We start from the raw sequence: 24,862 nt of genomic DNA, 5'->3' as shown, positions 1-24,862 counted from the left end.
TAATTAAAAGTAAATAAACCAAAGCAACAGCGGTTACTGTAACGTAGCAGTATAAAGATTTAATTTTTAAAAATATTTTCCTCTAGGGGCGCCTGGGTGGCTCAGTCCTTCAGCATCTGCCTTCGGCTCAGGTCATGATCCCAAATACTGGGATCGAGCCCCGCATCGGGCTCCCTGCTCAGCGGGAAGCCTGCTCTTCCCTCTCCCACTCCCCTTGCTTGTGTTCCCTCTCTCGCTGTGTCTGTCAAATAAATAATAAATTAAAAAATATATCGTTTCCTCTCTCTTACACTTTTTTTTAAGCAGTGATTATATACTGCACAGTTATCATGAGAGCTGGGCTTAGGGGAAGAGGGTCACTCTGGAGAAGACAAACCTCGTTCAGATTCCATTTGAGATGTGGAAGGGAGCACAGCCTGGCTGGTGACAAAAGCTCTGTCAGCCAGGACAGCACAGGCTGAAGTGAGAAAAGAAATGCAACTCTCAGGGCGCCTGGGTGGCTCAGTTGGTTAAGCGTCTGACTCTTGATTTGGGCTCAGTTCACAGTCTCAGGGTCCTGGGATCAAGCTCTGCAGCGGCTCCATGCACAGCAGGGAGTCTGCTTGAGATTCTCTCAACCTCTGCTTCCCCGCTCCCCCCCTAACCCGGCTCACGTGTGTACTCGCACTCTCCCTCTTTCTCTCAATCAATAAGGAAAGAAAGAAAGAAAAAAAAGGAATGCAACTCTCAGAACTTCCAGATGCTTCATAAAATTCCAAAAGCTTACATTTAAAATGATGCCCAGTCTGCTAATAAACAAGTCAGGAAGTGTGTTAATAAATGCCAAAGAACACAGGCTCCATCTATACCATTTCCCACTGTGGCACCAGCACCATGCACGGTGGCAGGAATGGAGGCTTGAGAGGAACATGCCATCCATCATCCCATTCATGGAGGGCGCTTCAGAAATAACCTATTGTATTTAAATCACAGTTAAGTTACAATTTTTGTTCCTTAACCACTCTTTAAAATAATCTTAAAAATAATATTTAACTGGAAAGCATCCAATTTCCCCGAGTTGTACACCAAGATAAGGTGACTATAAGGTGACAGAATAGTCCATTATCTCAGTAGGTTACAAGAATCTTTAGGCCATTCAACCAAGCAATGGGTCCCTTTTCATTATAAAGTCTCCAGGATTCTCTTTGGCAGAAAAAAAAGAACAGCCATCTCATAAAATGTCCCGTCTTCAAATATTTGTATAAAGTTCTATCATTTGTCCCGTAGTCGATAGGTAACAATGTTTTCTAATTCTTACTAACAAATATGCACACTGGAGATGAGCATGTTCTTAGAGACCAAGGGGAGAATAGGACGGAGAAGGAAACCTCTCTAGAATGCTCAACTGCACACCTGATACCGGTTTAGCCATTATTTCCCTAGACCAACCCCAGATTTGGGGTAGACTATGGCTTGATTTAAAGATATCCCAAATCAGGGCACCTGGGTGGCTCAGTCGGTTAAGTGTCCAACTGTTGATTTTGGCTCAAGTCATGATCTCTGGGTTGTGATATCGAGCCACTGCTTGAGATTCTCACCCTCTCCCTTTGCCCCTCCCCTGCCCCCTGCACAAGGGTGCTCATGAGCTCTCTAAGAAAAATAAAAAAAAATTTAAAAAAGATATCCCAGACCCCCATGGCTGCTTGCTAACTCGCTCTAAAATCTGTGATATATCATGGTAAATCTTATTCATAATTAGGCAAGTTAGAAGCAACCATGAGAATAAAAAGTAAAATTTCAGATAAAAATAAAGTAAAATGGATTTCATTCACTACAGTCCATGGTTATCTTTAAAAAGTTAAGTATGGACTTCAGGAACATATACACTTATTTTTGTGTGAGTTAACCTCTCCTCTTTCCCATCTAAAGCTACAGAGTAAATCCTCATGTGACCATTTCAAGAACTATTTTTTGCTACTAAATTTTGCCAACAATCTGCTCAGCATTCTAGCAGATGTTTCTGTTTTCAAACCTCTGGGAACTGGGCTGGATCTGTTTTCTTTCCCCATGTTAAAAATAAAAGAAATGGCCCAAATGTGGCCTAATACCCTAGAGAAGCTTTTCCCCATCCCACACCCCCCGATCTCCCTATTCATGTGACCTCCATGATCCCTTCTCAAATTTTTTCTTTTCCATTAGAGAAGATGTTTCCAATTATGGTCCATTAAGTAGCCAAGGATGACATCACTCAGTTTTTCTGTTTGTTTGTTTTTCTGTTTTTTAAAGAAAATGCTACTGATTTCTAGTTACTTGGGGACCATCTGCAACAATTTAAGCCAACTAGTCTGCTGGACCTTATGAACCCACCATGTCACAGGGGGGCAATTTGTTCAAGATCAATTCTACAAACAGAACAATATTATTAAATTGGGGTTTGAGGGACAGGAGGATTTTGTCTTTTATATAATGATTTCTTTAAAATTATCTGTGACCCAACTTTACCTCAGTGACATCCATAACTTTGATGGCCGCCAGCTGACCTGTTTTAACATGTCGACCCTGAAAAACAGAAAAGAAAGATAATTGGCATCACTGTTTTGCATGATCATTAGAACAGGATGGCTTAAGTTTCAATAAATTATCTCTTTTGTACTTTTTCCCAAAAGTGATGATGAAATAGTCCCGTGCTCTCCAGTAGAACAGTATGGGTTGTTAATACCAGTGAACCCCACTTAATAAACAAAACTAGTAATAGAGCCAATGAGTTTTGATAAAGTATCAATTTCTTTCTTTCTCAGGTTCAATTTGCATATCATTACCTCTCAACCTAAGCAACTTAACTAATATTTTCCTCTATACATCAAGTTGACCACATTTTCTTTCTTAACATTCTGCGTGAATGAAATGACCCAAAAAAGCCTCTTGCTATTTATTTTCAGGAATGGATAGCAGTCATTTTTCCCTACTGTACTCCCAAGACCCATTACTTGATTTTACAAAAGTTATACTGACAGTCTTCTTTGAAGCTTTCCTGCAGTCCCAAGGTAGGGAAGTTGGAGAATAATTACCCAGAATAAGGGAGTGTACAAAGAGACAGGGATGATGCAGAAAGAGAGAGAGACTTCTTACAGTGACAGTATAATTCCTGACCTAGGACCTAAAACTCATTATCTATCCCTGGGCATTTCAAACCAGTGTGAGGTCAATCTCTCACCCAGATGAACAGGATTACATTTAATTCCTGTCAGCCCTGCATCTCTCCATCCAGTCTTTGCAGTGCTCTGCTGGCCATTCCTCAGGCGAGTAACATAGAGCTACCCAGATCTCCTGGGCTTGATCTACCCCAGGACTTTGTGGACAATGGTCCTTTTTCACCAAATGTCAAACAGAAAGAACATCACCATATCTCCCAAGAGCCTCCTGCCTCGCTTGTGGTCTCATGATGAACAGTTATGGACTTCAGAACTTGAAATCTGAGGAAAGCTCTTCATTTTGTCTGGGAAGCTTACCCGGAAACTCAAGTTACATCTAGGACAAAACAACTTCATGAAAATGACACTGTATTACAATCACATCTCAACTGTATGAGGTCACGGTGGCATGGAGTCCTGCAATGGCCCAGCAGCTCATGAGCAGGAACTACACAACAAAGTAACATACAAGTAACCAGGACAAATAAAATCCATGGGCCAAGAACCTCATCCCAACTCTCATGACCCACAGATACCACCACCTGCCTCTAAAGTGAACTACCTTCCTCGTCTTCAAAAGTGCTTCCGTGTAAGTGGGGGCACCACCTCCCACAACACACACACCTGCAGTTTAGACAGTTTCAAGTTCTGCTTCTGATGGGAGCAGGCTTGTCCCACATTGGTCCACGGCCCAAGGAACTGCCTCCTGCCCTGTCAGCTATTTCCCAGCTACCATTCCACAAGCATGCTTTTCCAGCATGGCCAGCCTCAGCAGATCTGAACTGTCCCCTCAACTGTGGCTTCAGTACTCCATCATCACACCTTCCCCAACATCGTCACACAGCCCTGCTGAACAGTCTGGCACTCTTTCTACATTCGCAGCTGAGTAACCCATAATCCTGAAAGAAAATGCTTCCCTGTATGTGTGTTACCATACAGCACACAAAATGATCTAAGAAGCCATTTGACATCTACAGAAGCTCCACCTCAGAGACGCACAGAATGGAATACAACTGTGTGTCAGGAAAGTAGTAATTTATAAATGTTATATGGGCTCCCATATTTCTGATTCTACTGCCATTTTTTACTACCTGTCTGTCCAAGAGTCAGTATCTTTTCATAATGCCCACTCCTGAATCACTCATTCAAAATTTTTGCCTATGTGTGTTTTGGATCTGTAACCTCAGCCTTTTTAAGCTTTGTAACCCCCAGCTCTGTACTAAGCACTAATACACAGGAAACTGAGCTGTCCTTCATGTCATGGGCATTGGCAGGATCCTAAAGCTACAGGATAGTGACCCAGAGCATGGACTCCAGCATCAAGACCGTGTCCACACTTCATGTCCTCCACTTGGTAACATAACAGTGCCTCAGCCTCCTGTCTGTACGGTGGTGCCCACTGCACTCACAGGTCTATCATGAAGAATAACTACGATGCAATGAGCCGTGCAGTACACACGATCAATGATAAATAAATTAATAAATATGGCAATAAAATACAACTGGACCTTGTTTCCCTGAACTGAAGATAGAAAATTAATTTATTAGCATAGTATCAAAACAACTCCCATGACTATGACTGGTTAACAGAACCATGAAGCCAAATTACGATTTCCTTAAATCCAAGAGCAAAGAGGAGAACGTAAGAGAACAGAGTACTAGGTAACCTTCCAGTGCTTTCTATATAAGAGACACAAAGATCATCTATCTCCATAGCATCCAGGCAGCCCTCAAAACTGGAAACACATACTGATTACTCTTCCTGCAGTGGGGTTCTTTCCAAATTACTAAAGCAAATTTCTTGCTGACAGAACCAAATGATGAGAGAAAATGTCACAAGAGTTGCCCCCCAGCTTTTGTTCTTTTTAAAGAGATAAATAGCACTGCGCTGGGAATGTGTTAGGGGAGGTGTGGGGGAGGGGAAGGTCTTCTGAGTATCTGATATGGTAACTTAAGATCCTTACAGATGAAGAAAATCCGTGGGCCTATGGAAAAAATCACTCCAGATGTTTATGTAATGTAGCAATATTTCCCTCTATGCCTGAACGCAAGACCACAGGAGTATTCTCAAGACTAATTAGCAGTTTGACAGTGGCATAAAAGCTTAGAGTTGTGAATTCACTCAGTATTTGTTTCACACAGAACATGAGTTTCCCTTACTAAGGGATTAGAGAATCAGGACCTAATAACTAATCAATTATTTTTGTGTCAGAGGGTAGACCATGCAAAAGCATTAGTCTTCATTAATGCATACCAGGTCTTCCAAAATTAGGTCCATTTCAAATTTAAATTTAAATCAGGAAACTAAGAATTCTGTCTCCCTCCTAAGAAACAAGACAACATACTGAAAGAAATGAGATTTGGGATTCTGGCTTTCATTTCTCTGCTACCACTTCATTACTATATATTTCCTTGGGAAAGCTTCCTAGGATCACTGTAGGATCCCAATGTTCTTTTTAGAATAGGCAGGCTAGAAATAAAGTGCATAAAGTATATAAAGCTCTGGACATCATATCTGGCATAGAGTGGGCTCTAAGATGAGAGAGTCTTCCTCTCTCCACTCCCACCAGAGGTCTATGCGAACCCTTTCTCCTTAATTCCCTTTGCCAGAACCCTAACCCTAGTCAATTTAGGTCCATTTCTCATTTTCAAAAAGCATGGCCAATATGGGGAAAGGCAGTTAGGGTACTAAAGTAACGCACCTCCCTAATTATTTTTTAAAAAGAAACAAATAAAAAGAAAACCTCTAAATTTGAAACAAATAATAATCTATCCACTCAGATAGGTCATCTTTGCAAAAAAGAACCAAAATGGCGAACAGCCCAAGGAGAAAAACTACAGCTGGGACTGAAATGTACCAAACATGTATATGCACGTAATTGTGCACGAAGGAGGTCATATGAAGAGTTGTTTGAAAGAAAAAAAATCTGTCCATGATTTACTCAACACTATCCCAGAGAGAATATATTAAAGGTTAGTCTCGGGTTAGGTTACAAGCTTAAGTCTACAAAAGCCAGGTGCCCCCACCCATCAGGGAGGTCCTACCCACGCTCCCTTGGCATCACTTTAGAGCTGTAACAAACGGCCCTCAGTAGTCCATGAAGAGAAAATACACATAATCATAACCAACTGCATTGCGCTAGCGACTCAAGGATACAAGCAAAGGTATTATTTCACTGAAGTCTGAGGCTTCACATGTACTCTTATCATTCCACTCTGACCTCTATACCATCTCCTAAAGGCTGCTTCATGCAGTTTGCTCCCTAGAGATGACCAATATGACCACTTTCCTTCATCTGAGTCTGGATCCAGCATGCTGTGTCACTGAAATGCCTAGCCTGTGCAGGGAGAGGTTTGGAACTTAATATTAATAGGACCTTTCTTTCCATTTTATCATCCACTTTTAGAACACCCCAGTATATGATTTGGTCAGCATTAAATATACATACCTAACATCCATTTATGAACTTGACTCTCTTGACCTATTGCCTCATTTCTTGGACACGGTGTCCCATCCAGTGTTATAAAATGCCAGAAGGAAGAGACTAAAGGCCCCTGGCTTTTTATATGAGGCATCACGTGAACATTAATGCACTTATGAGGCACCCAATGAGGAAAAGCCCCCAAATACCATTCACAGCTATAGCTCCTAAAAAAATCTTATGAAGGCCAGCAAAACAGGCCATTACCCTATTTTACAGATAAAGAACTCTGAGGTGAATGTTATTAAGCTATCTGCCCATGGTAAAATGGCAGCCGGACAATACAACTGGACCAATACAGATGGACTCCTACCATTTCTACCAAATTGTCAAATTCCTGCTATTGAGGTCCTTTGTTTTTAAAGAAATAGCTTAAATTATTTCCCCTCAAAGCCCTTAAAGAGTTACCAAGATTTGTAATTAAAATCGTTGCTGCAATAAATATCATTTCACACAAAGCCAAACTGACTCACACTAACCAGAACTGTCCCCTTTAGTAGAGCAACCTTTGTGGCATTTGATTCATTTTTGGTCTTTAAATGGGGGAAATGAATGTTTCTTTTTTAAAAAGGAAAACTCAAACTATTCTTGGTGACCTTCAAGCTAAGGAAAATTCCCTAAATTTCTAACTCTCCTTCATGTTTCTTACAGAGTCGAAACTGCCACCTCTCATCTGCAAATATTCATTACATTTATGATACACGTTCCAGAAAAGAAAAAAAAAAACCACGCACACACACCATGTAATTTTAAAATGCAGGGCACTGTGGCTGCCTGTCTGCCTCTAATGAAGTCTGTCCCTAATCCACAAAAAGGAGCCTAGTGGCAGAAGGAACAGCATTCAAGGGAAGTTTTTAAATCCCAAGAGGAAAAAGATGGCATATCACCAACTACTAGGTAACTAACTCATGTTACATAATCTTTACCTAGACCCCCAGGTAACTCCATTAAAACACACTTAATGAATACATATGCTTACTGAGAGGCAAAATCTGATGGTCTCATCCACAAGAGGAAACTTAGAGGGGGTGCAAATGAATCTAAGAAATGAAAGACCAAGTCTTTAACTCAGGGCTCGTCTCCTCGAGGATGGTCATGCTGCTGTTCAGCACGAATCATCCTTTGTCGTTGTACGGCATCAGCATCACATGCCTTAACAAGGACGTGCACTGCAACTTAGCAGCTCCTTTTCTGCACTCAGAGCTTCCTACTTAACTCTGACCTTTCTTCACAGAATCATAAAGCTTTTGTACTCATTCAGCCTGAGAGAGTGGACAGACTATTAGAGAAGAAAACTCTTATTAAATGTATGACACTTTGCAAGATAAGTAAACACAATTCAGGAACAACAAATATTTTCTTCCCTCAACAACCCAGAGGGGTGCACATTACAGTCTGAACTCCAGCAAGTATGACCCTTGTGACACCTTGGAAGCGTTCCAGTACGAGAGACAGGACTGTAAGAACAGGACACAAGGCACCAGGATGTCCCCACTCTTGGGGCATGTAGTGAACAAAGCATTTTCTATGCACTTTCACTTACTCCTGATACAACCCAACATAGGTACCAATGTCCCTATTTCATAGAGAAACTGAAGCTTTGAGAAGATTAAGTGGTTAAGTTAATCAGCTCAAGATTCATACCCAGACTTGTTCCCTATACCAGGCTGTAAACTTTAAAATAGAAATGACCATAAACGTCCCATTAAACCAACTTACATAGGAGCTACCAAGTATATTATTCTGTAACATAAATATTTTAAGTGATTATAATCAAACATGGAAATGTGGTAACCAATAATAAAAACTTACTCTTAATCTGACTTTACTCTCCTATGATAAATCAGGAAAAGTCAATGAAAGAACATCCTGAAGGAATTCTTTAGGGAATCTAAAGGTATATGTGAACACATTCAAGCCCCTCACCCTTGGCTTTCTGAAACTCGTTAACAGGCTTGTTTGTTGCTTCCTTTATATCACCATAAATTTTCTTTCAATAAATACTGGAGATCAGAATGCTTTTCCTTTCTGCTGACTTTAACCTGAAACAAAAACTCCAGAGATTAACTTCCTTATATTGGTTTTCTATTTGCTTAACAGAAAAACCCATGAACACCAAAACTCAGTAAACTGAAGACTGACTATTTTTAACCAGTGCCCAGGACACATGCCCTATGCTTCCAGGGGAGATAAAACACCACATCAGCCCTCAGGAAGTTTATAATTTAGTGGGGTATAAAAAAAAATCCACAAGAAGGGGCACTAACATGGTGACAGAGAAACACTGTACTCTGTAGCAGAAACACTTAGCAAACAGGACAGTGTGACATCAATAGGTCTGCTCTGGCACGAGGTGCAGAAGGTGTTGTTAAAGGGACCATCACTGTGAGGCTAATAGTGTAGACCCACCATGGAGGCTGTAGCAGGGCCTTCAAGGATTGCCCTGATGCTCTCAAAGATCATCAAAGGACAAGATGCGGATCCCTTGAGATCTGAACTGCAAATACTCCTTACCAAATCCCAAAAAGGGACAGTTTATACAGGTATCAACAGGCCAAGAGGAAGAGGGAGAACTCAGCGACTCACCCAGAACTAGATCTGTCACAAAACTGCATCACCTCTCTCCAAACAGAAGGACAAAAGGAGCTTTTCATACTCTGCACCCGAGCAAGAAGATGCCAGTCTCCCACTAAGTCGGAAGAGGGCACTCCATCAAGGGGTGATGTGTGTGCCTGCTGCAGAAGAGCCAACGGCCAGCTGCTCCTCATTCCCATCCAACTTGGGAACTGTTAGTTGATCTTAATGATTTTTTAGTGGTATTCTGCTGGTTTGCAGATGTAATATTTTAGATATAAGAGGTTTACTATGGGAGAGAGAGATGTTAAGTATTTCTATTAAGCATGTCAAATTCAATTACAAAAATCACTCACTTTCACCCATGATGTATAGATTTCCAGGCTCCATCCCAGACCGACACATGAGAATTCCATTAAGTGGGGTATAGGCATCCATGACTTTTTAAGCCAGTCTCTGGTGATTCTTATGCATTCTGAAGTTTGGAAATCACTTTTCCAAGCTTGTATTAAAAAGCCCAAATTCAAGCTCTCATATCCTTTTTGGACTATACAGTATTTACTTACAGTAACATATACACTCATTGTCTTAGCTGGGGGTTTTGATATGTGAAGGTCAGATTTATAACATGTAAATTCTAAGAAATGTCAAATATGTTTACAATAAAAACAAAGACCTTATGTTCTGCAATGTCCAGGAGCTGAAAGGATAGGCAAGCCTATTTAACAAAACAGCTCATTTTACAGACAAGAAAGTACACCCGGAGAGCAGGAAGGACGTACACCAGTGGGGCTATGCCCCTGGTGTGCCAATTTTCTCCCCAGGATGCCTTATTACATCACACAGAGTTCAACTTAAAAATTCCAACAGGAGAAGGGAGGGTGAACAAGCGGAGCACAGAGGATTTTTAGGGAAGTTAATCTACTCTGTACTATACCATGATGATGAAAACAGGTCGTTATACATCTGTCCAAACCCACAGAAGGTACAACACCAAGCGCAACCCTAATGTAAACGATGGACTCTGAGTGATTATGACATGTCAGTGTAGATTCATCAATTGTACAAAATGTGCCACTCCGGTGGGGGATGTCATAATGGGGGAGGCTATGCACATGTGGGAACAAGGGGTATATAGAAATCTCAGTATCTTCCTCTCAATTTTGCTAAGAACCTAAAACTGCCCTAATAAAGATTAAAACATTTTTTTAAATTCCAATCTGCTCCCCCTTATATTTCCTTATTTTATTTATTTTTTTTTTTTTTAAGATTTTATTTATTTATTCATGAGAGACAGAGGGAGAGAGAGAGAGAGAGAGAGAAGCAGGCTCCCAAGGAGCAGGGAGCCCGATGCGGGACTCGATCCCAGGACCCTGGGATCATGACCTGAGCCGAAGGCAGATGCTTAACCATCCGAGCCACCCAGGCGCCCCTATTTCCTTATTTTAAAGGACAAATATGAATATGAACCTACATGACCATGTGTGAATGGCATGAGCTCAGCACTGGGAAATCTACTGACCACTCTAAGATTCCACATCCATCCACCCCAAAGGCAAAGACCAGCTTCACTGGTTGTGCACTGTAAACCCAAAACCACAGTCCCCCCACTCCTGAGTGCTCTTTTCTAGGAAGTGTCTGTGAAAATTCCAAAACTCAACCAAAGAGGAGAGGCATATTTACCCAGACAGCACTCCATAAGCCATTTAAGATAAGGAACCACATAATTAACTTGAGAGAGACAGCTCAGAGCACTTCAGGAAACACCTCAGTCTTCTAAACACCTCCTTACAACAGAGCAGGAATAATGGCAACATATCCCCACCGACACCTGCTTTTCCCATCACACTTCTCCAGAGCCCAAACAAGTATGAGGTAAGCACGTTCATATTTTTGCACATGTCATCCTTGTAACTAATATTTCTCATTACAGTCAACAACTGTTTATCTGCCTCTTCTTCCCTTCCATGATCAGGGCTGTGGATGAGCAGGAGGGCAAAGAAAGCACAGGAATATGTGAGCGTTAGGAGATCAGTCCAGACTTGCAATTTAATAAGAAGACAGTGCTTCTATTCCCTCAAGAGTTTAAAATTAAAGACCTCAATATAGAATTATGTCTTAGGTTGGAGCTATCTTATCTGGAACAACATTCCCTTTAAGGACAATTATGCTGGGGCGCCTGGGTGGCTCAGTCGTTAAGCGTCTGCCTTCAGCTCAGGTCATGATCCCAGGGTCCTGGGCTTGAGCCCCGCATCAGGCTACCTGCTCAGTGGGAAGCCTGTTTCTCCCTCTCCCACCTCCCCTGCTTGTGTCCTGCTCTTGCTATCTCTGTCAAATAAATAAATAAAATCCTTTAAAAAAAAAAAGAACAATTATGCCTCAATAGCAGAAAATGTACAGATTTAACATCTACTAAGAATTACAATCAAAATAAGCAGCATGAAAAACTTTTCTAGTGCCCACTCCCCAATAAATGAGTTGTTTTGATGCATACATCTTTTTTCTTTAAGAGCCCAATCTAGATGGAAATCTTTCCAAACCCTGAAATCTTGAGTACATTAAAGTTACTTTTCTTAATGGCTCAGGGAAATTATTATCAACATCAATTACTATCCTGTCCTTGCAATTAAGTGACAGCCTCAGGGAACATTACGTAAGGTGGTAATATTCTGACTCCTACAAAAAAGGGCCCAGTCATCTGGGTTCTGCATGCTTGTTCTGTCCTTTTCAGCTGTGTTCTAGGACAGATTTGGCGGGGCGGGCGGCAGGTGTTTGCTGGACAGACAGCAAGCAAGTTCCAGTTAGGTGAGCCAGCACTGTAGCAAAAAGCACCTTCATGTTGAGAAGTGGAAACAATTTAGATGGGACACATACATGAAAGGGGCAAGAAAAGAAATGCTGCCATGAGAGTTTATGTGTAATTCCTTCAAAGACACGGAGGGATATGGCTGGGTAGCAGGTCAGGTGGGAAGAAAGGGCAGCTGCTTTTTAAAGACACCTAATGAAGCTGCATTAAAAAGGACAGTGCCCCTTTCAAAGGAGGCAGTAGCCCCGTGGTATGGTACACACGTGAGCCAGTGGCTGGACTACAGTACCAAGTGTGAGGAATCATATTTTAAGAGGGAAACTGGAAAATTTAAAAAGCACCAATAGTAAGCATTCAGAAAATACAAAGGACAAAAAAAATCAGCATATCTATTCTTAGATTAATAGTAAAAGAAAAGGCACTGGAAAGTCTTCAAATCCTAGCATCTAAAACAAGAGATCTGGGATTCTGCAAACAAGCTATCACTAACTTTTAATACACATATGCAACTGCCTTTCCCCCTAATTATCTGAAAAACTCAACTGACTTCAGATTCAGCAATTTTAGTTTAAAATAACAAAAGAATGTCTAATAGCATAACAAACTCCATATCCTTTACTATAGGCAAATATATGCATAAAGTTATTAGCCACTATGAGATATGGTATGCTATATTCAACAGCTAAGTAGTCAATGTGGTAATGCTAGAACTGAAATTTGATTGCATGACTCTGTCAAGATACATTAAAATACCATACTCCTGACGGTATTTTAACTAAGCATTGGACAAAAGAAAATGACCAATGGAGATACAATGCACAACTCCTAGAACACATTCCCTACTTAAGTGCTCTCACAGCAAGAACTGCACGTAATGAACATTATTTTCATATTTGTTGACAGTCTCAAGCTACGAAAAATGGTGAGTTCACCTTTCTCTACTTTTCTATACGATTGCTATTGTTATGATAAAATTTTCTATTAATATTTTTAAGGGAGAAAAATAAGAAAATTTAAAAATCAGTTCCTCTTATTTCACACAGTAAGATACTTAAATACTACAGAAGAATGGCACCCAAAGCAGGCACTGAAGCCAGGAGCCCTAGATCCGAAGCCCAAGTCCACCACACACACTAGGAGGGTGACCTCAGGCCAGTTACTTAACCTCTTCTGGACATCATTTGCTTCCTGTGTGAAATGGTGACAGTCACAACCCTCTGCAATAGGTCACACACGAGGCGGCAGCCCCGGTGCCAAGGGGCAGTATCGTGACTGGGAGCACCAGCAGGGCAGCAGTGCCATCAGCACCATCAGCAGACAGGTCAGCACAGCTGAGCATGGCTCTGAGGAGCTTTCAAGGTAGGGGGCAGGTCCTTCAAGGTCAAACCTTCCCAATTTCAAAACGACCATGGTCATCCTAGATATTTCCCTCCAATGTGAAATATCTTTGGGCAGAAGGAGAGATAAACCTACTTATACAAATCTATCACAAAGTAATTAATGTCTATTCATTCAGATTTCAAACAAAATATACAACCAGCATTTTTCTCTTGAGACCCCATACAAATTAACAGTACCTATAACTACTATTAGACACTGAAATATTTTCTTACTTAAAACCACATCATATACTACACTTCCTTTTTAAATTACCACAATACTAATGATCCATGTTTATCCTTAACATAATCCTCAATCTGAACTCCTCTTCCTTTGGCCTTCCCTTAGTATTATGTAAGGTGACCACAGGTCCCTATCTCCAAAGCAGGAAATCCTGTCTTTATTTATTTTTTTAAAAGATTTTATTTATTTATTTGAGAGAGAGAGAGAATGACAGAAAGCACGAGAGGGAAGAGGGTCAGAGGGAGAAGCAGACTCCCTGCTGAGCAGGAAGACCGATGTGGGACTCGATCCCGGGACTCCAGGATCATGACCTGAGCCAAAGGCAGTCGCTTAACCAACTGAGCCACCCAGGCGCCCCTGTCTTTATTTTTTTATATATAGTTTTAACTTTTTAGTTTCTCAAATGAGGAGATAAGAAAGACTCAGAGAAGGGAATTGCGGCCTTGTGACGTGACCTGACCGACCAGTTGGGAAGCCCAGTGTTACAGCACAGCATAACAACCAAAAGGGTTCAACTACACCAACCACTGTGAAGCCAGAGCAGACATAGTGCTGAAGCCCAGAGTTCCAGGATTCCTGTGATTCCTGTAAGACTCTAGGAGGCATCATAAACAGAGCAGTGAATTTTAATGAAAAGCTCGTTTACTACAATGTCTGTTTACCCACAACAAAAGACGAAACACAGAATTTTGTGGGTTCCCTTCCTTCTCCTCCAATCACTAACCCCCTACTCCACCAAAAAGCTCCCCTACGTTTCTCCCCATAACCCACAGGACACCAGATTTTCAGTATTTACCCATGGCACAATTTCAATATTGAAGTATCATTTCACGCATCACTAAAGCACTCAAACTGAACTCTTCTCATTGGCCTAGACAGGGAAAAAAGTTGAAAGTTTCAGACACAAATCAAAAGGCAAGAGATTAGGGGTGCCTGGCTGGTTCGGCTGGTAAAGCATGCAACTCTTGCTCTTGGGGTCATGAGATCAAGTCCCATGTTGGGTGTAGAGATTATTGAACAGGAGAGAGGGGAGAGGAGGGGAGAGGGGAGAGGGGGGGGGGGGGAGGGGAGGGGAGGGGAGAGGAGAGGAGAGGAGAGGAGAGGAGAGGAGAGGAGAGGAGAGGAGAGGAGAGGAGAGGAGAGAAGAGGCAAGAGATTAAACGATGCAAGGGGTTCAGATTCCATTCTGGGCTCCTGATCCGCCCATGGTCCCTTCCTACTTATCACCAACCCAACCTTTAATTCAGGTTTTCAAATTGTTCCTTACCTTTTCTCAGCACTTCAAGAAGCTGACACTAACACTGCCCTTGAACCCGGATATATTTACAGTATTCATATGACATCATCCTGTAAGCAGCTTCATGTTTCCCTGAAAGATTTCTAAATACAAATATAACCTAGTTTCTGAACCTCAACTACTTCTGCTGCTGTGTCCTCAGCACTGACACAGTGTAGACGGCATAATTCTTCCTTCATGTGGTCTCTGACATACTTTTTATTTCCTTCTGGTTTTCAAAGTCTGTATCCAACCCTTAATATGCTTGTGCTGAATATTCATAAGCATATTCATGAATTTGATTCATTCCACATAATTCTATTCTTCCTTAAAAAAAGAGATTTGAGAGAAAACCCACCCTTAGAATTTCCCTTTGAGGTCCATTTGATAGCATCTCTTACCAGAAATGATGCATTCATACCATCAACTCAAGTTTTCAAAGTCAAAGTATGCTCAAACTCATACCATGTCCATCTAAAATTTAACTGGTCAAAATCAATAAAGATTATTGATAGCTTAAAAGATATTTCCAAAGAAAACAGGAAGAACTCTTGCCTTGGCATTTGAAAAAGAAAATTCTCTCCTCAAAGCATGTTTTGTTAAAAATCATGATCTACTACAAAGAACTATATTATAAAAACAGATGAATTTTCCTGTTATATAACCATTTCTTTTTGAGTTGTGCACACCCATTATAGCTTTCTCAGAATTAGAATCACAACGAAAGACTCTGTGAATAAGTAAATAAAATAAAAAAGTTTTAGAACTTTATTAGGGCTTACATAAACTCCATAGGGCTGATAAAGGCAGTGTTCTGACCATCTTCCCTGACCATTCTGTAAGACAAGGCCATGCAATGATCACATTGCATAACTCAATGAAAAGGCAAAGTGAAATTGTGATATTTATGCTTCCCTCTATTTTTCTGTCTCCTCCTTTCTTCCTTCTTCCTACCAACAAATAAATTTCTCCCATCCCACAAAGGAAAGGATGGTAAATAAGCACACACTGTGTGTTCATTCTTTCCACAATATTTTCAATAATATGTATTTTTGTGCCTGGCACACTAAAAAATATACAAGTACTTTAATATAAAGCATAAGAAGTCCTTGCAACAACCTTACAGAGAAGAAAACCATTGCTATTTTACAGAAAGAAAGGAAATGGGGTTCCATGAGACTGGAAAACTAGCCCAAGGTCATACAGCTAGAAAGGGAAAAACGGCTTCAAAGCTCTAGGTACCTGAATCAGTGATTTGGATCAGCACATTTCCTCACAGGCCATAGCAATTTAAAGCTAAAGGTTTGCATTCCAGAACCTGCTCCCATCTCAGTAACTGACAATAGCCGGCAGCAGAAGCTGGCATGTGAAATGTGGTAAGAAGCACCTGTGGTCAGTCAGGAGCTGCTGGTATGTGCCTCCATACAAGTTTATTTGCTTCCCTGCCTGCCCCCTCAGGCGGAGGGAAGATTTCAGTGGGCTGTTTTATCAAAGCCCTCTCAACTCTTCTTAAATCCTTTTCAGTCAACCCCTTACTCATTCCACAGCCTCAGGTGTCACAATCAAGGCACCTTGAGAAACCGGACAGCTGCCAAGGAGCCACCCCAAGTTCTGCTGCTACCCCCACAAGATACCTCCTACCCAGTGCCTGCCTTGCAGGATTCTGTACTGACGTCTACAAAAAGCCTGGGACTATCAGTATAATAGGGCAGGACTCAGAAAAATGATACAAAGGAGAAAAGACCTAACTTTGAATCCAAACCATCTAGGGGATCAGAAGCCATGTCCTCACATGGTTTGCTGGCCAAACAAATCCAGGATAAGTGACCGTGAGCACTCACAATCTATGTAATTGCCTAATTAACTCTGTCCTTCAACATGTTTAACTTGAGATGGGGGAGAATGCCCAGTGCCACTCTTTCCTCCCTGTGGTTCAGCCCCTCCCTTTGAACAACCCCCTGATGAAACAAGGTCTCATAGACTCTAAGCAAGCAATGAATGTGCTGCTCCAGGGAAGTCATTCTCTTCAACCTACAGACACAGGCAGCCAAAATTACCCTACGGAACTGTAGTTAGAAAGAGAACACTGAATTGAAACTCTTCAAGCCACAAATACACCAAAATTTGCTTTCCCAAGATAAACCCAAGATACTAGAAGTAAACGAAATTCTGATCATTGAGTCAACTGCTCACTCTGCCACTAGACAGATTTATGACCTTGAATGAGCCACTTAACTTCTCAGAAGTGTGGTCATCTCACTATAAAATGTTCTTGGCTCTGAGGTCCACAATCCAGGGATACAAGAGTGAACAAGTAGATAAAGTCTGTGTTCTTTATTCTAAGAGGGGACACAAGCAACACACCAGTGCTGCTGTTGTGAGTGAGTATGTTCTGATGCAAAAAAAAAAAAAAAAAAAAAGACTACAGGGAAAACCTAGCAGAGTGAAGAGGAGAGGGAGTGCCAGGATGGGGGCGGTTGCTATTTTATAATGGTGGTCAGGGAGGCAGGCCTCTCTGATATCCAGTCATTTGGGCAAAGAGCCAAAGAAGGTGATGAATGACTTGCCCTGCAGGACCTTCTGAGCCAGAATTCATCTACAAAGAAAAACTCACAGGCGCCCCAGGGTACGCCACACTAGCCCTACTACTTTAGCCAGGGCAGCATCCTCTGCGGCTTGTAGGCAACATGGTGGCTCTATTCAAGCTCCAATAACGGCAACACGTTCCACTCCTTCCTGTCAACAGCAGACAGAGTGCCCCAAGAACATCTCTGTGAAAACAGGCACCGCCCAGCATACATGGACATCTAGTGGCAGAACCTTTTCTCTGGGCAAGCAAAACCATTCTCAGTATGGACTACTTCCTCCTGCAAAGCTCAGGCTTGGGTTAGAGAGAGAGGGCTGCGAGAGGCAAAACCAGAGGCTCTGGACCAAAAAGAGCTGCAAGATTTCTCCATTTTCCACCTGACTGCACAGCTTCTTTTCAGCAAAACCCATCCTCAAGGTTGAGGTATAAGGTCTCTGTTGGCAGAGCCTGATTATGACTTTCTAACCAGGCACTGAAAGCAAAGTCTCCCTTCTTCCTATAAGGGCAATACTCAGAGGAAGAGGGGAAAACAACAACAACAAGAAGAAAAAAAACCACAACAGATTTTTAATTGAAAACTAAATCCTTAAGTTTATGGTGCACACATCACTGCATACTAACATTTGGTATGAGACTACTTGGGCTGTGAGGTCACAAAAATCGATGGCTGAATAATAACAAAAGTCTATTACCAGAGCCATATTCATAGCTTCAGTGTGTTGTCTTGTTGTGGTTGTGCTTCTGCCATTTCACAGTATCTTGGCATCTTATAAAGGCAATTCTTCTGAGTTCGAAGACCTGAAGCCACTTTCTAGATGCTAACATAGCAAGGTTCTTCTCCCTGGTAATTCACTGGCTAAACTGGACATCACATTTCCTATAGTGGTAGCGGAGGGTGCTTTTTTTCCAAAAATGAAGAGACTGCACATTTCTAAAACCCAGATTATTAAGTTTTATGTTTCTCTTAAAAAAAAATAATTTGTTAAAGCTGGGTCCCTAGACCCATGGAAACAAGGTGTAGAGCTGGACTGAGCAGAGGCTGCCCAGGAGGCCAGCAGGAGCTCTCCAGCAATCCCCACAGCCCTCACTCCTCCGAATACTCACATATGTTCATACTACCATGGGCCAAGTGTCCTGGATCAGAGACTAGAGCAATGGTTCTTCAACCCTAGCTGACAATCAGTCACCATTTTTGTTGTTGTTGCTGGGTGTTTTGTTTTGTTTGTAATTATACATCTTAGGCTTCATCCAGATCAAAATCCCTAGGACTGGGGCCTGATCCCCAGTATCCAGTACTTTGTTGGCCTGTACCAACAAAACCCACATTCTTGATAAAAAATAAAAAGCCCCAGAACACCATCACCCTGGATTCCCTGTTAGGATAAGTTAAGCACTGTGGGGTAGCTAACAAATGCAAGGTTGTTATCTCTTGGGCATGTAAAACAAACAGGTATGGCCCCGACAGCGTGGAAGAAGCCCAAACGACAGATGTACTCCATCAAAAACACCAAGCAGGTAGCGGCTGCCCAAGCAAGCGCCCTCCCCTCCTTTTCCCCTTCACTGCGATGACTGTATTAATTTATCATCCAAACAGGACACCTGAGAATGAATGAGACACTAGTCATAAGCTAGAACAGCAGATGTAAACCGGGACTGCCTTGGACAAACAGAAGGTATGGTCACCCCCTCCCTTCACTGCACCATGCTTCAAGAATTTTTATTTTAAAGGAAGAAAGCACCCACCCTCCCCCCAAAAAACCCCACTACCAACAAAAACAACACCCAGGTGGTGACTTTCTAATTATTAGATCCTAAGTTAAAGGCAGGAAAAGTCACATCCCTAACACAGTGCCTGCACATGGCAGGCCCTCAATAATGGTTTTTCAATGAATACTCAGGAGGCCAATGAAGACCAAGTCATGAGCGGTAGATGGCATGATGAATCTATTCAGTGATTTGTAAACACAACCTTTAAGCAATCTCAAAGAAGAGGTACAACCTTCAGATCGCTCAGATGATCTCTCCCCAGGGGCTTCCTGGCAAGTCTACCACAGCAGTCCCTACTTCAACAGACCATACAGGAATAAACTTGGTCAGATACAAATTCTTCACAGGAAGTACAAACAAATGGAGGAGGCCAAATAGGACCCAAGTCGACTTCCTTCTGAGGTGCCAACTCTCCCCAACCTGCCTCTGGGGTAGACAGGGTTCTCCCTTTTCCAGGGCTAGGTACCCTGTGTTGTTCCTTATGGATGTGCGTCAGTTGCCCTCAGGAACTTAACCCCCATAACTGGCCCTGGAAAGCCACTCAACAATAGGCAGGAAGCTTGAAGGGTTAGGACTGACAGGGGAAGTCCTGAAATCCAACTACAAAACCCATGAATGCCTACAACCATCATCATCCAGACTTTTTTTTTTAAAGGAAGAGGAAACTCCAGTTCATTAGAAGGATAAACAACACTGAAGTGTGATACAATGAGCAATGAGACCTAGAATGGACGCACACCATCACAGACTCTTAGGGAGAGGCCTCCAGCATACCTGAGAGTACACTCCAGGCTTCTTGGGAAGAACTGGGGGCTGCCCATTTTCTGCCATACCTGTGCCCCTCGACAGCCCCTTTCTGGGTCCTACCAAAGAGCCCTGCCTAGTTAAGAATGCAAGTCTCTTCAGCACCAAGGCATTCCTTCAAAATCTGAACTGAAAGGAATAGCACAAAGGGGGCTTTCAGGGGTGATGGAACTGTTCTGTATTCTGACTGTGGTTAAATCTATACATGTGTTAAAATTCAAAGACTTGTACACCAAAAGAAACCAAAAGTCAATTTTATGACAATTTTTAAAATAAAATTTAAATACTGAAGGGAAGCAAAAATAATCAAAACCCAGGACTCCTCTGGGACCTTCAGCCTCTTTTCTTGTTTGTTCAGTGAGGGGCCCCTCAGACAGACAAACACACCCGCTTAGGGATTTTGCTTTGTTGGCACTATCTTCCCTTCCTCCCCCTCCCGGCCTTTACTTTTCCTAGTCCTATGACATTGTCATGAGACAAACTTACAATTCAAATCTCCAGTTAGGAAGATACAAGGGCAGGTATAATTCCTACCCCACGTGCTACTTATCAAGGAGAAAAAGCTGGGCTACCACAGGCCCGCTAGGGAACAAGGAAGCGCAGGAAAGATCACAGATTCTGCAGCATTTACAAAGCACTATCCTACACCAATGTGAAGGTGCACTCACCTTCTGAAAACCCAATGCAAAGAAAATGAACACGGCCAACCCAGATAAAAGCAAAGCAGAGTAATTAAATAAAGCAGTGAGCAAAATTTTCAACTTCAGGAGCTCAGTCCCCTCACTGACACTTATGCCTCAGGGAGAAGCCAAGGACCAATGTAAGGATATGTGTGGAAAGCCTACTAGCACAGTGCCCAGGACATGCTAATATAAAGAAGCATTAAACAGCATGATTGCACAAGAAATTCATTATATGAAACTGACGAAAACCTCTGTATAACAGATGCCAGATGGAACTTCACTCACTAAGTTGTGCTTTGTGCACTACTTTTGCCACGTAACACTGAAAGTGAAGCACACTATTATTCCAGACTAGGGGGATAACAGAAAATTCAGCAGCAACTTTTCTTTCTCGTCCTTTTTGGATGGAAACACACAAAATAATCACATCTGATCTTTGCAAAAGGAGTCACAACAATCCACAATTTAAAAGGAACAAAATTCATGTACACACAAATATTTCTATAGCGGTGTTCTCAATCAGTAGATGTGTTCCTAAAGCTGGTATTTAGAACAAAGAATTCTTTGCAAGTCACTGAAGTTCATCAAGTTTGAAGAAATTTTATTGGGTGTCCTTTTTCATTTGTGTGAACTACAACTTCGATTACAGGATTTATTTAAAATGGGAGACAGTGGACTGTTAAGTCCTGGGGAGACAATCTGCCCTTTCAGGGAGTAAGAAACAAAGACTTTGTTTCTGAATGATCTGCAGGTGGTTGAGATGCTGAGTACAAATCTGTGGGACTCTTCGCCAGACCTCTCCATCAGGGAGGGGTACACTCAAGTAGAGGCCAAGGGCAACAATTTGGGACAACATTTTTTCAACACAATTAGGCGACAGAATATTGAACCCTAGCAGAGCAATCACATAGCATAGGGACAGCAGGTCTTGCCTGAGGCCTGGCTTTTACTATGCTGTGGGAGACGTGAGGCCCAAAAAGAAGCCCTGCTGACCCACTATGAACCACAATTCAGGACCACCAGCAGTTAAGTTCCAAACCACCAATCACAAGGTATCAGCCATTGTGTTTGGATTTTAGTAAATTAAGAAGGGATTTTGCTTCTATTTAAAGAATGACAGTGGATGGGTTAATCGGGCATCTTCTCATTATAGCTTCAAATTCTTCAAATAATGACATCCATCCTGGAGCACCGTGCATCTCAAATCATCATGTGAATGATGGTACAGCAATGGTGAATCTGTCCTCATTGAGTGGAGCCAGAGTCCAATTAAACTACTTGACTGCCATCTGCACGGCCTCTGTGCAGTTAAAAATATTGTAGTAGGAATGAAATTCAACCAGAGAGAAGGGCTAGAGACAATATTAGGTGGTAAATGCTCCCTGTTCTTTCCAGTAGGCTCCTAAAACTCAGCGGAGTTTGAGCAGCCGGCACAGAAGGATATGTGAAAGGAGAATGGGCTTGCCGAACTGGACGGGTCAACAGGGGATGGGATGGCATGCTTAAAGAAGACCTGGGCCTAAGTGTAAGTGATACAGCAAAGGAGATGTAACTTAAAAACGGCCATGCCATCTTCACATCTCACTGCAGATGCTGCTGGTCTAGGAAAAGTTCTCCCCACCAAGGTAATCAGGACCATCATGACCCCAAGAAGGTGCAAGGTTTGTTTTTGCTCCTTCCCCTTTGCTACTCACTCAGCTAAGTACCAGCATCTCCTCCACATGGGAGGGTGGGAGTGGAGTGAGGAGAGAAGGAGCCATATGTGCAATCCACATTCATCTTGGATCCTGCCACAATTTGGCACCACCTGGTGACAGCTGTCTGCTCCAGCTTAAATACCCACTGGGAAATAATGGGTCCTGTGGCTGGCCGGCTGCCATACAAGATAGCATCAGCAATTCTAAGAATCCCAAGTTAGACTTCTTAGCCCAATCCAAGGAGATTAGGTAAGGAGACTACTGGGACATGAAGACCCATCCTCTATTTAAGAAATGAGACCAGATAAAAAGACAAGCTACTGGGGCGCCTGGGTGGCTCAGTCGTTAAGCGGCTGCCTTCAGCCCAGGTCATGATCCCAGGGTCCTGGGATCGAGTCCCACATCGGGCTCCCTGCTTGGCGGGAAGCCTGCTTTTCCCTCTCCCACTCCCCCTGCTTGTTTTTCTGCTCTCGCTATCTCTCTCTGTCAAATAAATAAAATCTTTAAAATGATAAGATAGGAATAAATGCGACTTTAAAATAATCAAGCAGTTAATTTCACATTAAAAAAAAAGCCAAGTCACATAATACCACTTAAGATTTAGTGAATTATAATTTTTTCCAAGAAGACATATATCAAACATATGCAAAAGATTTTGGCAAAAGCAAAAGGCAAAGATCTTCTTTTTCATCTATAATTACAAAATTAGTACATAATAAGTAAAATCCCAGACCTTCGAAGATTCTTCTCCTTTCAGTTTTATAACCAAACACTATTACAGTTTAAATTAGAAGGGTTTGAACAGGCTTATACCAACTGCGGCCACTGACATCCTGTACCTAAGAATTGGCATCTTTTCACTATAGAGCAAACAAGAGGCATTTGTGCCTTCTGCTAAAAAGAAGCAACAGGGGCACCTGGGTGACTCAGTCGGTTAAACATCCGGCTTTTGATTTCGGCTCAGGTCATGATCTCAGGGTTGTGGGATCCTGCGTCGGGCTCCACATTCAGCATGGAGTCTGCTTCTGCCTCCCCCTCTGCTCCTACCCCAACTCTCATGCTCTTAAATAAATAAATAAATAAATAAATAATTTTTTTTTAATTAAAATAAAAGAAGAAGCAACACTGAAAGGGCAGAAAAAGGAGTTATCTTATCAAACACTTAACTATCTCCTAAAACCTCTAGATTTAGACTGCCCAAGAAATACTAACATCAATGATGTTGGCTAGATATTAGAAATACACTTGGCTGTGGAACAAATCTCTCTGCCCATCTAACCCCATACCCACCTACCCTTCCACTAACAGAGGAAAGAAGCACGCAGTGCTATATACCATTATTTGAGGAGTAGGCAAGACAGGTGCTACCACAGTATCCCAAGGTATACACCAAAAAAAAAAGTGGACTATATGGTTTGTGCAGACACTAACATTAAGGAAAAGCAAGCAAAATTTAAAATGTCAGTTCTAAACCAAAAGCATACAATACCGAAGCCAAAACCTGGACACTGAAGACCCCACTGTGGGTTTCAAAACAAGTACTTTTTGCTCCTTGAGAAGCTAACTTTGTCTTTTCTAATCCAACACTTAATTCTCTGGTAAAAGCAGTTACTGCTAATTAAAGAAAAGCAGCATGTATTAAATACAATAATGTTCTCTATCTCCCAAGCCCACTAGTCAATTATAGAAGAAATAGATCAAAATCTTTCTGAAAAGCACAAATACCCCCTAACTGGATGTGGAAATGCAAACCTTGATGCCCCCAACTCATTATATTAAAATATTACTGTGATTATAATGCAAGATAATCATATACTTAGGCAGCATAAGTAATTGCAGTAATAAGCCACGTGTAAAAAGGAAGCACGATTAAGAAAACAAAATAAAGAAAATCTGTGTTTCAATTAGTTTCTCCAAATCTTTTATTTGAACAGTACTGCTTTATAGTAAGCCTCCAAATCCAAAAGGCAGTTTTATTTACAGGAAAGTAAAATAAAAGGGGAAACAAAAAACCAAAAAACCATGTCTGAGTACAAGCAACAGAATATTACAGCTCATTCTAACCCAGTTATTAGGAAGCCAAACTATTACAGCAATTATTAAAGCAAATTTCCTAATTAAAGGCTAAGCCAACCTGCCATTCACCCCACAAACAGTACCACATAGAGGGGAACATCTCCGTCTGGGAGATCAGTCTGGAGACAGCAGTTGGGAGGACTCTGCCCAGTGAAGACTTTGGTTTGAATAAAAATAGAGGCAGAAGCATCTCCAAAGGTGAGATGTTTGTTTATACCAAATGCATAGTATCCGTGTACTTTCCTGAAGTCTGAGAATTAAAGGACAAGGCCAATCCGGACATAATGGATTACAACAAAATCAAAAGCCAAAGACAT

The 24,862-nt window shown here is 41.8% G+C and overlaps 1 protein-coding gene across 17 annotated transcripts in view; it reads right to left on the bottom strand.

The window, feature by feature from the left end:
* MAP4K4 (mitogen-activated protein kinase kinase kinase kinase 4) overlaps positions 1–24,862 on the bottom strand; it is a 187,576-nt gene that overhangs the window by 103,497 nt on the left and 59,217 nt on the right. For all 17 annotated transcript variants that reach the window (XM_073897883.1, XM_025869038.2, XM_073897882.1 and 14 more), the window contains exon 2: positions 2,482–2,538. In XM_073897883.1, the coding sequence (XP_073753984.1) occupies positions 2,482–2,496 (15 nt within the window). In that variant the 5' untranslated portion in view covers positions 2,497–2,538. The remainder of the gene's footprint in view (positions 1–2,481; positions 2,539–24,862) is intronic.

Source organism: Callorhinus ursinus, unplaced genomic scaffold (genome assembly GCF_003265705.2).
Source record: "Callorhinus ursinus isolate GAN/ISIS: 27379988/994484 unplaced genomic scaffold, GSC_fseal_2.0 scaffold10, whole genome shotgun sequence".
In the NCBI taxonomy this organism is placed as follows: Eukaryota; Metazoa; Chordata; class Mammalia; order Carnivora; family Otariidae; genus Callorhinus; species Callorhinus ursinus.
The sequence above is the reverse complement of the archived record's forward strand: the minus strand, read 5'-3'. Positions and strand labels throughout refer to the sequence as shown.